Raw genomic sequence first — 13,017 nt, 5'->3', positions numbered from 1 at the left:
TAGCAGGACAGCCCAAGCTTTTCAGGAGCGATGTTCTGCTTACTAGTCAGAAGCGAGACCGAAAAGCAGTCATGATTTGTCAGTTTGCCAGCTACATCTGGCGGAGACTCGGCGGATGATATCCCAACTCGACCACTAACGCTAAGAAAACAGGCAAGGGTATGTAGAGTTTCTGTACCGTTGGATCTACACGTACGTTATAATTTTCAGTCCCCTGTGCCAATTTCTGCAAGGCCCATCATCCAAGATATCAAAATCGTGTAAAATCCGCAATGCCGACAATTTGAACATGAACGTCAGTAAGACGGAGATAATATGTGGCCGAATTGATTAGAAATCGCCGACGATACCTTGCAAATCTCGTGTAAAGGCAAGCCTTCCTTTGCGGAACGCTTACCTGATATGGGCTACGTTGAATTACCTAAGGTAAGTACTCCGTACGTTGTATCAATGGGTTGTGGATTAGGCGGAGTGCATCGAGCTTCTATATTACATGTCATCATACGGGCTTTACTGTGAGTTATGTCCGGTCTAGCTCCAACAATCCCTGCAGGTACACCATAAGCAGACTTCGAGAATCGGAGCAAGCTGAACTTCGAAAAGTACCTAATGCTCCGACAGTTGTACGTTTACGAGTTATACTAGATTTCATCAAGCGAGGGCAAATCTTCTTTTCCCCTTTTTGGGTATTTTCTTCGCAAGAACTACGAGGATACAAAGTGCGGCCAGAGCTGACCCCCTACCACGAGCAAGTCCTACGGGCTGAATCCAAAACAGTTCCGTAGGTTCATATTTCGGAAACTGGATCTCGGGGCTCTTACTCGGCAATGACCACGCAGCCTCTGCACTTGCCCCTCTATCGAAATTCATGAACACGAGAAGCCTCTTCAAGTAAGCAGACGCACACCAGGAAGTCGTCGTGTTCGCCGTTCATGTTGATTCTACACAATATCGGAAACTCGATGTGGGTTGCTGTAGTCACATCGTCAAGGTACTCACGGACTCTTGCTGGCGGCCGCCTCTACGACGGCCAACACGGCTATGAAATCATGTGCATGTAGTAAACTCACAGCGGTCTTGAGTCATAGTATGCATTCGACTATTGAACACTTGAGGCTAAGGATGATCATTGGTAATTTGTTATGATTCATAAGCCTATGAACCAGGAGTTTGGAGCCATTTGTTTGAAGGCAAACTATAAATGATTGTGCTGCCTCAAGAATGATCACGAATCAGGATGTATCGGTGCTAGTGCAAGGTACCTATCTAGCAAATAATCAACTTGGTCGGCTTCCCGAATCTAGATCAATAAGACCTTCAGATGCGTCTTTCTCAGTGGCGTTGCGGGCAACAAGCATAGTAAGGCGTACCCGACCCAGGCCACTGGTAAGTCTGCTGCTTTTGTAAGAGCCATAGGTACTACATTGACGGTGTGGGATGCTCCTGCCACGCGCAGGCACAATGCGAAACACCCACTTCGCATTTCGTGTGTAACCTATTCTCGGGCTAAATCATGTCTAGAGGACCTGAACCTCGGCTACACTGGAATAGCCCTTGTTGTGCGCGTAGCGGGCAAATGGCAAAGCATGCATCGGAATCGTTTATTTATCAGAGGATTAAGATCTCCCCCGCCCACTCAGTCTGTCAAGCTTGTATCTGTGGGCAACTGACTATCCGTAGATGCAGCTGTCACTATTAAAGTTCACGGTTCGGGGACCCAAGAAACTGTCGCTAGGATCGCATATGCGTCTTACCACGGGGAGATTGTTACTGATTCTGTCCTAGGCCGATGCATCAACATGGGACGAGGTGAGACGCTACCCGACTTCCTAGGGATTGTATGGTCATTTCCATGCCCGGGGATTGTCGGTCTCGCGATATGGGATTTGTCATAATCATGAGTGGAATACATTTCCCCATTGGTATCTCTCGCCAAGAAATAAGAGTAGTGTCCAAAGCCATTGGCTTGATGAGTAATGTTAAGGAATGTCTAAATATCTGGGGATAGTAAACGGTTTATCCTACACTACAAATGACCCGTACATGATCCATAATCACCGAATTCATGACTAGAGAAAGCCAAACGCGATGGCCAAGCCAGCAAAGACAAGGCCAGAGGCCTTGGCATTGACCGTGACGGCACCATTAGGTGTCTGAGACGGTGAGCTGCTACTTTGTGCTGCTGTCGGGGTAGAGGTAGAAGATCCTGTCGGGGACGTTGAGGCTGTCGCCGACGCACCGGATCTTGTTGCCGTAGCCGAAGCGCTTCCCGAGGGTCCCGCACTGGAGCCCGAGCCATCCCCGTTGTCGTTGATAATTGAATCCCAGGACGGGAATGTCGTGCCGGGACACGCGGCGACGCACTCATACGTGTTCTTGTAGACGCTAGGATCCTGGCTTGTCGTGTTCCTCTCATCAAAGTACTTGTCGTTACAGTTGCGTGCGCATGCGTACGCCGTGCACGGGATGCGATCCATGTCGCCCAGCGTGGAGCCCCCGAGCTCCGTCTTGCCCCATTCTCCAGTGCCGCCCGAGAAGGAAAAGTCGTTGCTGTATTCGAAGCCGGACGGCCCGTCCTTGGTCGGGTCCGAGTTCCACTCCATCGCCGTGATCTTGAATTCGGAGCCGTCAGGGATCGCGTCGGCCGGGATCTTCACCTTCACGGAGGTGACGTCGATCTTTGTCCCGTTGGCCAGGACGCACACGGGGCCGGTGCCCCATCCCGGTGGAGTGGTTGAGAGGTAGAGGTTGTAGTTGGTAAAACCGGCGTCGAAAGACTTACTTCCGGATGCGATATCGTTCTGGATGGTGACTTCGACGTCGGTGTCGGCCTTGACTGTGGTTGGGATGCTGATGCGGTCGAACGCCAAGGCACGCGACGCGCCTGCTAGCAAAACGCCCATTGGGCAGAGGAATGTTGATGAGATCATGTTCGAAGCGTCGAGAGTCTGATCATGAGAATATAGCGAGCGACTGATGAAATAACGTTGATAGAACAGGGGACGAGTATTACAAGGAAACTGATGATTTGTGGGAGGAGAAGACAGTTTTCACAATGGAACGACACGCACCGTAATACGATGTTTGTTGGCGATGACTGAGAATTTTCCGAAGGATTCATTTTTGCCCCTGATCCTCAGCACCAGCAAACGGGAGCCAATGCGGCCGAGATTGGCTCAATAGACTAGTACTGATCGATGTTAGCGAGCGGCACAGGCTCGTCATTTTAAGCTTGAACAAGCGGCTAAGACGGCAAATTAGATGCTGCTGCCTGGGACAATAACCAGCCGAGCAATGCGACGGTGATGGTATTGTGTGAAAAGCAACGATGGTGATCATTTGGCCAGGAAAATAAGCTTTGCCATGGCGCTTACATCCCGCCTGAAAGCTTACCACCCAAGCCCCTCGCGCATGAGGGGAGGCTCGGGCCTACCTTAGGTCGACATCTCATGAATTATTGCGGATTAATCCTCTCAGTCGCTTCTCATCCAGTATCTCATCTTCTACCAGTCTACCCGTTTCTCTCACTTCGCCGTCTGAAAGCTCATACCGAACAGTTGTTGGCACATTGTTGACGTTCCACCTGGTGCGGAACACATTCGTAGGGATTCTCCACCTGGTTTGCCACTAATATTTAGCGGATGCTCGCCCCAACAGATTGCTAAGGTCAAGCTTTCAGCTACTCACTCAGGCCGCTGTCCTACTTCGACGAAGGCCATCTCCGGTGCGCTCGAAGGCGAGAAGGCGGCTATGATATGAGGGAGTGCGGCTCGGACATCTGGGCACCATGACTCTCCCGTATCAGGATGGTCCGACGTGGTGAATGTGATGAAAAAGGGGACTGTGGAATTTGTCGTATACCGCCCTAGGGCGCTCGCATCCACCGGAAGCTTGAACCCGGGAATAATCGGCATATTTGCGGAAGTTGACCGACACGTTCGATCTAGCTTGGTAAGCTGCTAGGTATATTTTCAAATCCTTAAAATAATAGCCAGCCTTGGAGAAAGAAGGTTAAGAAGACCATCTAGACAGACTGACAGAGATCAGGCGGACATATAAGTCAAGCTGCACGTACACGAACCAGACTCCCGGGCCCAGGCGACATGACGCGATGCTTATCCACTATTGTGTTTCCGGCCAGATCCCGCGATTGCCCCGACACCGGCCGAAATCTGGGCTATATCCATCGTGCCGGGACTTTCGAAGTTGGACCCGCCGAATTCCGGCATGACCGGCATATAACCGCGTTCTGCCGGTCTTTGACGCAATGAAATGAAGCCAAGGATAACCAGTTTGAGCACGAGTCTCATTGTTGAGAGTGTATCGATCTTGAAGGTTTTATAGTGTAGAGTTACCAGCTTTCTTTCAGACTTATGAGTCTAGCGACGCAACAACGATGCGGAACCCATTCCCTCTCCAGAATCCGGTTGGTTCAAGGCTACCCCGATACGTACAATTTGCCTTCAACTTTGGGCTGGAGAAGCATCCGCCTCTCAGAACTCTTCGAACATGATCCGAGGCATCTAGAGACTCTCGCTTATCATCCCGCCAAGGATAATGGAAAGCTGGCGTCGTCATGTCCTCGCCCCAGAGAGTCGAGCACCACTCCCATACATGCCCCGCCATATCGTAGCAGCCGTACGGCGAGCGCCCCTTTGGGAAGAGACCAACAGCACAGGTCGTATTGAAGGCAGTCTCGTCGCCATTGGCAGCATCTTCCTGCCAATTCGAACCCCAAGGGAAAACCAACCCTTCAGTGCCCGTCTCATCATGGTCACCCCTGGCCGCGCGCTCCCATTCTGGCTCTGACGGAAGTCTGACATGCTCACTTGAACCGATCTTTTTCTCCTCTCTCCACCTTTCTGTGAGCCATTGACAGTAAGCCCTCGCGTCATGCCATGTAAGGTCGGTCGCTGGTGCATTTGATCTCTCCGGGTCCTCGCCATCAGGACTAATCCAGTAGCGGCCAGTATCTTTCACAAAGGCACCATAATCCCTGTTGACGACAGGATAGAGTCCGATGCGAAACCTCTCAAGTGAGATCCTATACAAAGGCTGCGAGTTGGGATGGCTTTCAGAGCCCATCATGAAGCTTCCGGCGGGAACCTCTACGAGGCCAGTCAGATCTCGTAGGTCGCCATATCGTGACAATAGACGACCAGCTTTCTCACGCTTGCCAGCCGACAAATCCCCGTCCTCGACGATTTTCAGAATCAGGCTTTTAACCTTGCTTTCTACTTCCGCGGATAATGGGATGAGACCAGCCACAAGTAAGGCAGCGCGCTTAGCGTCAGCCGGCGTACCTCCGAGGAGCCCGTCAACAAGGGCGGCAGACTTGTGTGAGGAGCCGAGACGCAATAAACAGCTCCTTAGAACACGATTTGAAGCTTGAGGTTGATCACGGAAGAGGTCGACAGCAATTTGCGGTGCTACACCAGCTAGGTGCCGTGCAGCTAGCAGACTTTGGACCGCCGGGCTTCGTAAAGCAGGACTAGGTTGAATCGTGGACAACGATATCTCACTCAGGCTGTCGTTCCACAGGCCACATGATATCAACTTGTATGCCTTGTCTGCTAAAAGCGATGCAGCATCTGGCTGCGAATAGGTGTACGAAAGCCACGCATCTAGCAGCTCCTCGGCATAGTTTCCAGAGTGATTGGCTTGAATCGCAAGAGCGAATAAGGTTGGATTCGATGCAGCTGCACCCATGCCAGTTGTTATGAGAGTCGACGGTTCCAACTTTAGGTGAAAACGTACTGCCTCCCTTCTCTGACACTCTAGCAAGGGAAGCAGATCGTGACGGACGATTTCGGCTGGGAAGCTCCAGCGGTTGAGAACACCTGCATCGCCCAACAAAAGCAGCTTTGTGTAGGTTCGCCCTCGTAGTAGGGTCAGTATCTTTGCTAGAGTAGCGATCAACTCGTCCCCTGCGTTCTGGAGATCGTCGAGGACGATAAGCAGACCCTCACGTCGAGGATCAGATGTTTTAAGTAGTTTCGGGATCGTCACTTCAGCCAATTCTTCCAGAGACTCGATGCCACTCAATAGAAAATAGCATGGAGACAGTCTAGCGGTGCCCCAGTACTCCTCCTTGGTGTCACCAAGGTCGTTTCGAGATAGTTGTCGCGCATCGCTGAATCTGGAGGAAGCCAGACTATAGCAAAGATGCATAGCAAACGTAGTTTTCCCGCTCCCACTGGGTCCCGTCAAGAGTAAAATTGAGTTGTCGCGAACGAGTTCCAGAGCAGAGAAGTAGATCGGATTTTCCGGCTTGTCGCCGGCCTTGCGCTTCCGCAGACCTTGGGCGGCCTTGTCTTCGAAAGTGTATCGCACGAGTAGGGGAATGTAACCGTTCGATAAATCGACAGTCGCACCATTTGGCAGAGCTAGGAGTGGCTCGGCGCCATAGCCTTTAGCTGCCGTTTGCAGGCTGTCGATGGATACCGAAAAGCTCATTGCAGGCTCGAAAGATTACGGCGCTCAAGAAAGTGTCGGACTGAAAGGTGTAGAGCAGTCGGCGACATCGGCCGGCTTATGTACCGAGGCGTTATATGAGTGGATCCGGGTCTTCGGGCCCATTGCTAAGGCTCCGCAGAAGGCACTCACAGTGGGATTGCTTTGGGAAGAGGGCATCAAGAAGGTTGGGCTATGAGGGCCGCAAGTTTGTCGGCATCTCACATGAACAAGATCCAGATGGCTTCACTCTTGCTCGCAACTGCATGTATACAAGTACTCGAATATCACCACAAAAGGTTGAAGGCTTTTGAACCTCAAATGATTTCTGCAACATCCTCTTGTACTCCTCGAACTACGGCTCTTCAATCCAGTGTGAGTACTCCTGAGTGCCCAATCTCAAGTTCAACATCACGCTGTGTTGCCCAAATAACGTCAGGATGCACTATATACAACCAAGGAGGATTCTGCTGCAAACGCTGAAGAGTTTTCGCGTACAGTTCAGCTCTGTCCTCGTAGCTAATTTTGTTTCGTGCCTCTTGAAATAGTTCTTGAACCTCATCATCGTGATAACCAAGCCACCACGTTGCATGCGATGAACTAGAAACCTTGTCGTCCAAAACACGAAACGTGCTGTTTGGTGTTGAGTCGAATAAGGCGAGGCTTCCAATCTCCTTTTTGAGACCGATTTGGCGGGCGTATTCTGGTCGATTGGTCTCGACCTTGACTTCGACCTTAAAGCCAACAGCTTCCAATGACGATGCCACGAATTTTGAGATCTTTTGGGCATGCTCTGGCATGTAGACCGGGGTTCTCAAAACCAGATGCGTGTTTTTGTCAGAATTCTTGAGAAGATCTCTGGCCCTGTCGGGGTCGTATGGAACCGGTTGTAATTGCGACTCCGGAAACCCAAGATGATAGGGGCTGACGATGGTAGCGGATGACTTTGCGAACCCATGGTATACTTCCTTTACCAATGCATCATTGTCCAACGCAAGGTTCACAGCTAGACGTACCTCTGGTGAAGTAAAGACACCCTCGGTACAGTTGAGGTAGTAAATAGCCGATAAAGTGCTCGTCACTCTGCCCCATCGAAGAGCAGAGTCGAAATCCAGAAGTTTGAGATCATCGACCCGCTCAAGATTGAGAGCAGCATCGACCTCTCCTGCACGTAGAAGCCGAAGTCTTTCGGTAGCATCCGGCTCCATCGCCGCTATGATGGTATGAGGTGAACCATGTCGCGTTGGATTCAGCCGCTGTAGAACAGCTCTACCGGTGCCACCTTCTCGCTCGAACTCGATGACTCGGAACGGGCCCGTTCCAAGCACCGGCTTGCCATTCTTGTCGATGCGGGAAGGCCAAAATTCACACAACACACCCTCGATATCCGCAAATGGTTCTGCGTTTGTTACTTTCACAGTTTGACCATCCTCAGCAGAGAACTTGGTTTGCGCGAAATAGCGACTGTAACTCCAGCGCATGCCGAAGTAGTCTCTCGAGTCTAGAAGGCCATGGATGTAGGTGACAATGTCCTTAGCCTTGCAAGGCTGTTTGTCATGAAAGTAGGCGTCGTCTCGGATGTGAAAGTGCCAGATTCGGGCATCGGGAGAATGCTCCCATCGGTCAAAAAGCCCGGGCTTAACACGGCCATGGGGCTGCCATCGGAGGAGGGGCTCGAAGACTAAACTTTTGAGTGCTGTCACACTACTGTCGTCTGTGACTTGTGTCGGAAGTCGAAAATCGATATTCTCTAAAGATAGTCGAAGAATCTCCGGTGTCATGCTGTATGAAGCTTGAAGAGCGTCCTCTTATCAAGAAGCTTGTGATAATTGGTTGATAGGGGCTGGTCAGAATGTGTTCTCCTCGAACTGACGGTATCAGCATTGCAGGCAAGAAATAAGTACCGGAGGAAATAAAACATCAAGCTACCCTGCGATCACGGACAGAGGAGGATATACCTTGCCATGGGAGTTGTGGGTACATGCACAGTCCGGATGGAACAATTCTCTCCGGCTTGCAGCTGGACATGGATTCTGTGCCTTCAATAGACAAAAACGGCACTCGGCTTCTTATCCTTACCTTCCACAGGTCATCGGCTCAAGGTGTTCCAAACGATCTTCTCGTGCCCCTAAGGTCTATAATCATAGCATTGGCTTTTGTTCTCAACGTAACGTGATGAATTTCAGATACGGAGATGTTTCCCTCAAAAGCTTTCTTCATGGAATGAAGTTGAGATATTATGCAATAAAATTTGCCTGGCTGTTTACACCCAAATGAAGTTAAGTCTTTTTTTCAATGGCCACCATTGATCGTGCAAGAAATTTGCCGGGAAGCTGTCAAGCACCGGCAAAGATGCCGGACATCAAGCAAGGCGACAGAGCGGAGTGAGATAACGACATGGTGGGGCGGCCAGTCACGACATTGGATCCCTTCTGCTGCAACAGCCGAGAACGGCACAACTACCTTGACGAACTGTCGTTCATTTAAAAAGCCTCTAGATAGAAGAGGTTTTGTCTGCGCGTACATGGAGATTGCATTCAAGGCGATTTTGTAACAAAATCGGGGTCCGAAGGAGTCAAGGAGGTGAGCTCGCTCACAAGGATTGCAATGGCATCATCCGCCTGTAGCAAATCAGGCATAGAGAGTTATATAGCTCATGTCAGTAGTACCCATGAATGAATTCAAGGCGGTTAGATGCTTCGGAAAAAATCGTTTCTCTTGGAGAAGCCGAAGTATAAAGCGATCTGAGGTCAACCGAACAGCATCGCCAAACCAGATTGCTGGGACGAGCGTGCAGAAACCTTTTTTCTAGGCACCAATCACTGACCGAAATGTCGGATAACAAGTCCGTTGCCCCTGTGGCAGTGTCAGACACTACTTCGGATCTGGATAAGAACGCCAAAGACACAACCCCAGTAAACGCTGCAGAGGCAATCCCCGATAAATCCCCTTCTCGGTGGCGGAAGATTGTCGGTCTTGTATGGGACTCTGTTGACGGAGATCCAGAGTATCGGAAATACGTTCAAAGGCTCGATACTTTCTTCTTGTGAGTCCAGCCTCTTTCCATGCGTCGTATGGCCTTACTTTCCCAGGACTAACAAATTCCATCTGCCCTCCAGTCCTACGGTTTGTTTCGGGTATTTCATAAAGTACCTTGATCAGACAAACTACAGTGATTCAATCCCTTTAGGTTGTGCATTAGAGATTACTGACACTGGCTGTCAGGCAATGCCTTCATCAGCGGCATGCAGAGTGATCTGGGCCTCTATGGAAATGAGCGCAACTGGCTGAATACCTGGTTCAGTCTGGGTATTATGGTCGGCAGTGTTCCAGCTCAGATGTCACAACTCAGTTTCATCCGCCCCTCGGTTCTCATTCCATCGTGCGAGGTTATCTGGTCGCTGCTTGTCATCGGCATGGGGTTTTCCAAGAATATCAAGACGGTAAGTGCAGACTACAAAAGACATCACAGCTCATATCACTAACTTCCGACACAAGATGTACGCGTTGCGTTTCTTTATCGGCCTGTTCGAGGCCTGTGCTTTCCCAGGATACATCGCTATGTTGGGTGGCTGGTACGGCCCAAAAGAGCTCACTAAACGCCTAGCCATACTACTGCAAGTCGAGTCCATTGCCAGTATGTTCAGCGGTTACTTGCAAGCAGGGCTGTACACCAGCATGGATGGTCGTCATGGAATTGCAGGTTGGAGATGGCTGTTCATCATGGACGCGGTCATCTCGCTTCCAATTGCTTTCTGGGGCTTCTTTGGATTGCCTGACCTGCCTCATAACACGAAAGCGTTCTACTGGTCAGCCGAGGTACGTGATTACCCCATTTCCGGATTTTGCGTGATAATTAATGACTCACTCACAACAGCATGTCAAATATGGTATCGATAGGATTGAGAAGTTTGGGCAGAAGGCTCAGCAAAAGTTGACATGGAAGGAGGCCAAGCGCATTTACCTCGGTTGGGAGATCTGGGTATTCGTTGTGCCATACACGTGAGTTACACTCTTGAAGAGGTACATCTATTTCAAAGTTTGCTCACATTAGCTGGCAGTATGGTCGCGGCGTGTCACACAGCCACCAGCTATTTCAACCTCTGGCTGAAGTCTGCTGGCTACAGTGTTGTAGATGCAAACATCTATCCCACCGGCGGCAGTGCTCTGAACATCGTTGCCACAGTCATCTGGGGCATAATCGCAGACCGAACCGGACAGAACTATACAATGATTGTTATCGTTCAGGCTCTGATGATTTTGTCCAACATCCTGCTTTCAGTGTGGTATATCCCCAAGGGAGCGTTGATGTTTGCGTACTACCTTTCGTATGCTGGATCCGCAGCAACTCCGGTCCTCATTGTGAGTACCTCGCAAAAATCACTTTCACGATAGCTTCTGACATTAAGTGTAGAGCTGGGCCAATGGACTCAACGCGGGTGATCCTAGTCTCAGACAACTGCTTGTGGCCACTGCTAATGTCGTCTCATATGCTTGGGTTCTTTGGGTACCATGTGAGTTGAAGCTGGAACATGCCACTCAAGTCTTTTATACTGATAAAGTCACAGTGGTTCTATTTCCCACTTATGATGCGCCAAAGTACAAGTACGGCTATCAAGTTCTCATACTTTTCGGAGGTCTTGCAATCATCAGCGTCTCACTCATGTGGTACATGTACAGGCGAAGAGAGTAAGTCTGTCTTGATCCCACGACAGTCTCAATAGCGCGTGTAAGCTAAAGAAACTCAGCAGTCAGAAGCGCGCTCGGCAAGAAACCCAAGGTACCGAAGCCGGCTCAGAGAGACCAGATGAACTATAGCTTGGCGGGTTTTATTGGGATCGCATAACCTTTTCATGATTACCTCGGGGTTCACACTCTGCGACAGAGATGCCGGACTGAAGTACCCGAAACAGTTGCTCAATGTAAGGTAATTCCATCGACGTATGATAGTCTCAAAGCGAAAGTCCATTATAATAATTAGACATACGCCGCAATAATCTGAATCATGTGTCCTTTGATATCGAGAGACTCGATGCCTTTGAACGACCCTCTGACAAGGGCAGTGACTGAATGGCATTCATCCTTCAACGACATAAGGGAACTCAAGCTGTCGAGGGCTCAGCAGGCGCCTGAGTTGGAGCACCTGGCTTGCGACCAGAAACGACATATCTAACAGGGGGAAGTCAGTAATAGCGCTCAAAGCAAGCTTCCACAGACATTCTGTCTCAACGAGACAACTTACACAGGCCACCAAACATGGATCCTTGGATCCCGCATCTCCTTCCTCGCTTGTGAACACAAAACAATGACTTCCTCCTTCGACCAGCCCTTAATGTTAGTTAAGATGCCAAGAGCCGCTGTCTCAAGGAAGTAGTCAAGGTTTGCCAGCCCCCATCCGCCAATATCCTTCATCGTTTTGTCTCGTGGCCAAGTGTTAGTTGGCCATTTATAAATGGTCTCTCGAACATCTTCAAAGCCACGATCGATGAGGAGCTGCTTCCACTTGAGGGGAAGCTTGAGTGTCCGATTGATCTTTTCCATAGCGTCAACTACCTCGTCGGCCCACTGCGCCAAGTAGCTGTTCTCGGGTAGTGTGTTGTCATCAGTCCGAGCTTCCATGCAGACATCTTGGGCCTCGAACCAGCCGCCGGGTTCGAGTTGGCTATATAATCAGCCATTAGAATACTGGGCTTGCGATTGGGATGGAGATATTCAGGGATCCTTTACTTGTAGATGCTGTCAACTAGCTTGGCTGGGTCCAGAATGCTGCCGCTCAAAGTCCTAGAGAAGATGAAGTCGAATTGCTTTGACCATGTCCATGGCTTCTCGAGGTCGTCTATCTCAAAAGAGCAGTTGGGAGGCATGCTTGAATATTATCAGCGGGTATCACCTCAATAGTGAGTGGTATCTTCAAGAATATGTGGCTTCACTCACAAGTCAGGTTGCACTGGACTGATATCCACCCCGATTACTTCACACTCAGGATGCTCCTCCGCTACTCGACTGTTAATCTGACTGATGATGTCTACCGTGTGCACATGACTGACCGTATTCCAGGGCCCAGATTCCGGTTCCCGTTCCGAGATCCAGGACTCTATTAGCACCGTAAGACTTTGGACATGTGCAAAGGCGCCCTCTAAATGTCCTCATGAAGAGCTCGTGCTGTAGATCCAATCGCTCTTGTTCAACCTATCGATGTCTCGTCAGCTATTACTACTATAAGTCGTGGCGATCTCAACTTACGTTATCGTGGGGAAAGTAGTATTCTGCGTATGTATTAGACTAGATCCAATCTAATGGCTGTTGGATTTACAATTTGAAGACTTACTGCCTCGGGAATGAGAGTGATAAAGACGTCCATTCTCATCCTCAAAATTGAGAATGGACGAGCGAATGGAGGTGAGGGAATCACGAATTGACTAAAAAGGTGGGACATGGTAAGCATAGGTACTAACTCGTATCCTGTAATGAGGTTCTGTCGCGGATCATGTTTTCTCATTGAAGACGGTTGCGGTATGTATTGTATAACGTACGACATTGATGGCGGAGTCTGTTTCTCCGTCG

At 49.9% G+C, this 13,017-nt stretch overlaps 4 protein-coding genes across 4 annotated transcripts; 1 reads left to right on the top strand and 3 right to left on the bottom strand.

Annotated features, from left to right (window-relative positions):
* Positions 1-2,069: 2,069 nt before the first annotated feature.
* N0V96_004161 (uncharacterized protein) lies at positions 2,070-2,903 on the bottom strand (the record flags this gene model as incomplete). Its single annotated transcript, XM_053188227.1, has 1 exon — positions 2,070-2,903. One exon carries the CDS (start codon positions 2,901-2,903, stop codon positions 2,070-2,072), a length of 834 nt encoding a protein of 277 aa, XP_053054189.1.
* A 3,905-nt stretch (positions 2,904-6,808) lies between these two features.
* N0V96_004160 (uncharacterized protein) lies at positions 6,809-7,661 on the bottom strand (the record flags this gene model as incomplete). The annotated part of the gene is made up of 3 exons (XM_065757039.1): positions 6,809-6,869; positions 6,952-6,972; positions 7,036-7,661. 3 exons carry the CDS (start codon positions 7,659-7,661, stop codon positions 6,809-6,811), a joined length of 708 nt encoding a protein of 235 aa, XP_065614252.1.
* A 1,623-nt stretch (positions 7,662-9,284) lies between these two features.
* On the top strand, positions 9,285-11,271 carry N0V96_004159 (uncharacterized protein; the record flags this gene model as incomplete). The annotated part of the gene is made up of 9 exons (XM_065757038.1): positions 9,285-9,431; positions 9,573-9,579; positions 9,679-9,896; positions 9,952-10,272; positions 10,331-10,455; positions 10,545-10,815; positions 10,868-10,967; positions 11,022-11,142; positions 11,205-11,271. The coding sequence occupies 9 exons, from the start codon at positions 9,285-9,287 to the stop codon at positions 11,269-11,271; spliced, it is 1,377 nt and encodes a 458-aa protein (XP_065614251.1).
* A 420-nt stretch (positions 11,272-11,691) lies between these two features.
* On the bottom strand, positions 11,692-12,317 carry N0V96_004158 (uncharacterized protein; the record flags this gene model as incomplete). The annotated part of the gene is made up of 2 exons (XM_053188224.2): positions 11,692-12,115; positions 12,181-12,317. 2 exons carry the CDS (start codon positions 12,315-12,317, stop codon positions 11,692-11,694), a joined length of 561 nt encoding a protein of 186 aa, XP_053054186.2.
* Between the last annotated feature and the right edge of the window lie 700 nt (positions 12,318-13,017).

The sequence above is a fragment of the Colletotrichum fioriniae genome, assembly GCF_027942845.1.
Source record: "Colletotrichum fioriniae strain IMI 355084 chromosome Unknown scaffold_4, whole genome shotgun sequence".
Taxonomy (NCBI): domain Eukaryota; kingdom Fungi; phylum Ascomycota; class Sordariomycetes; order Glomerellales; family Glomerellaceae; genus Colletotrichum; species Colletotrichum fioriniae.
The sequence above is the reverse complement of the archived record's forward strand: the minus strand, read 5'-3'. Positions and strand labels throughout refer to the sequence as shown.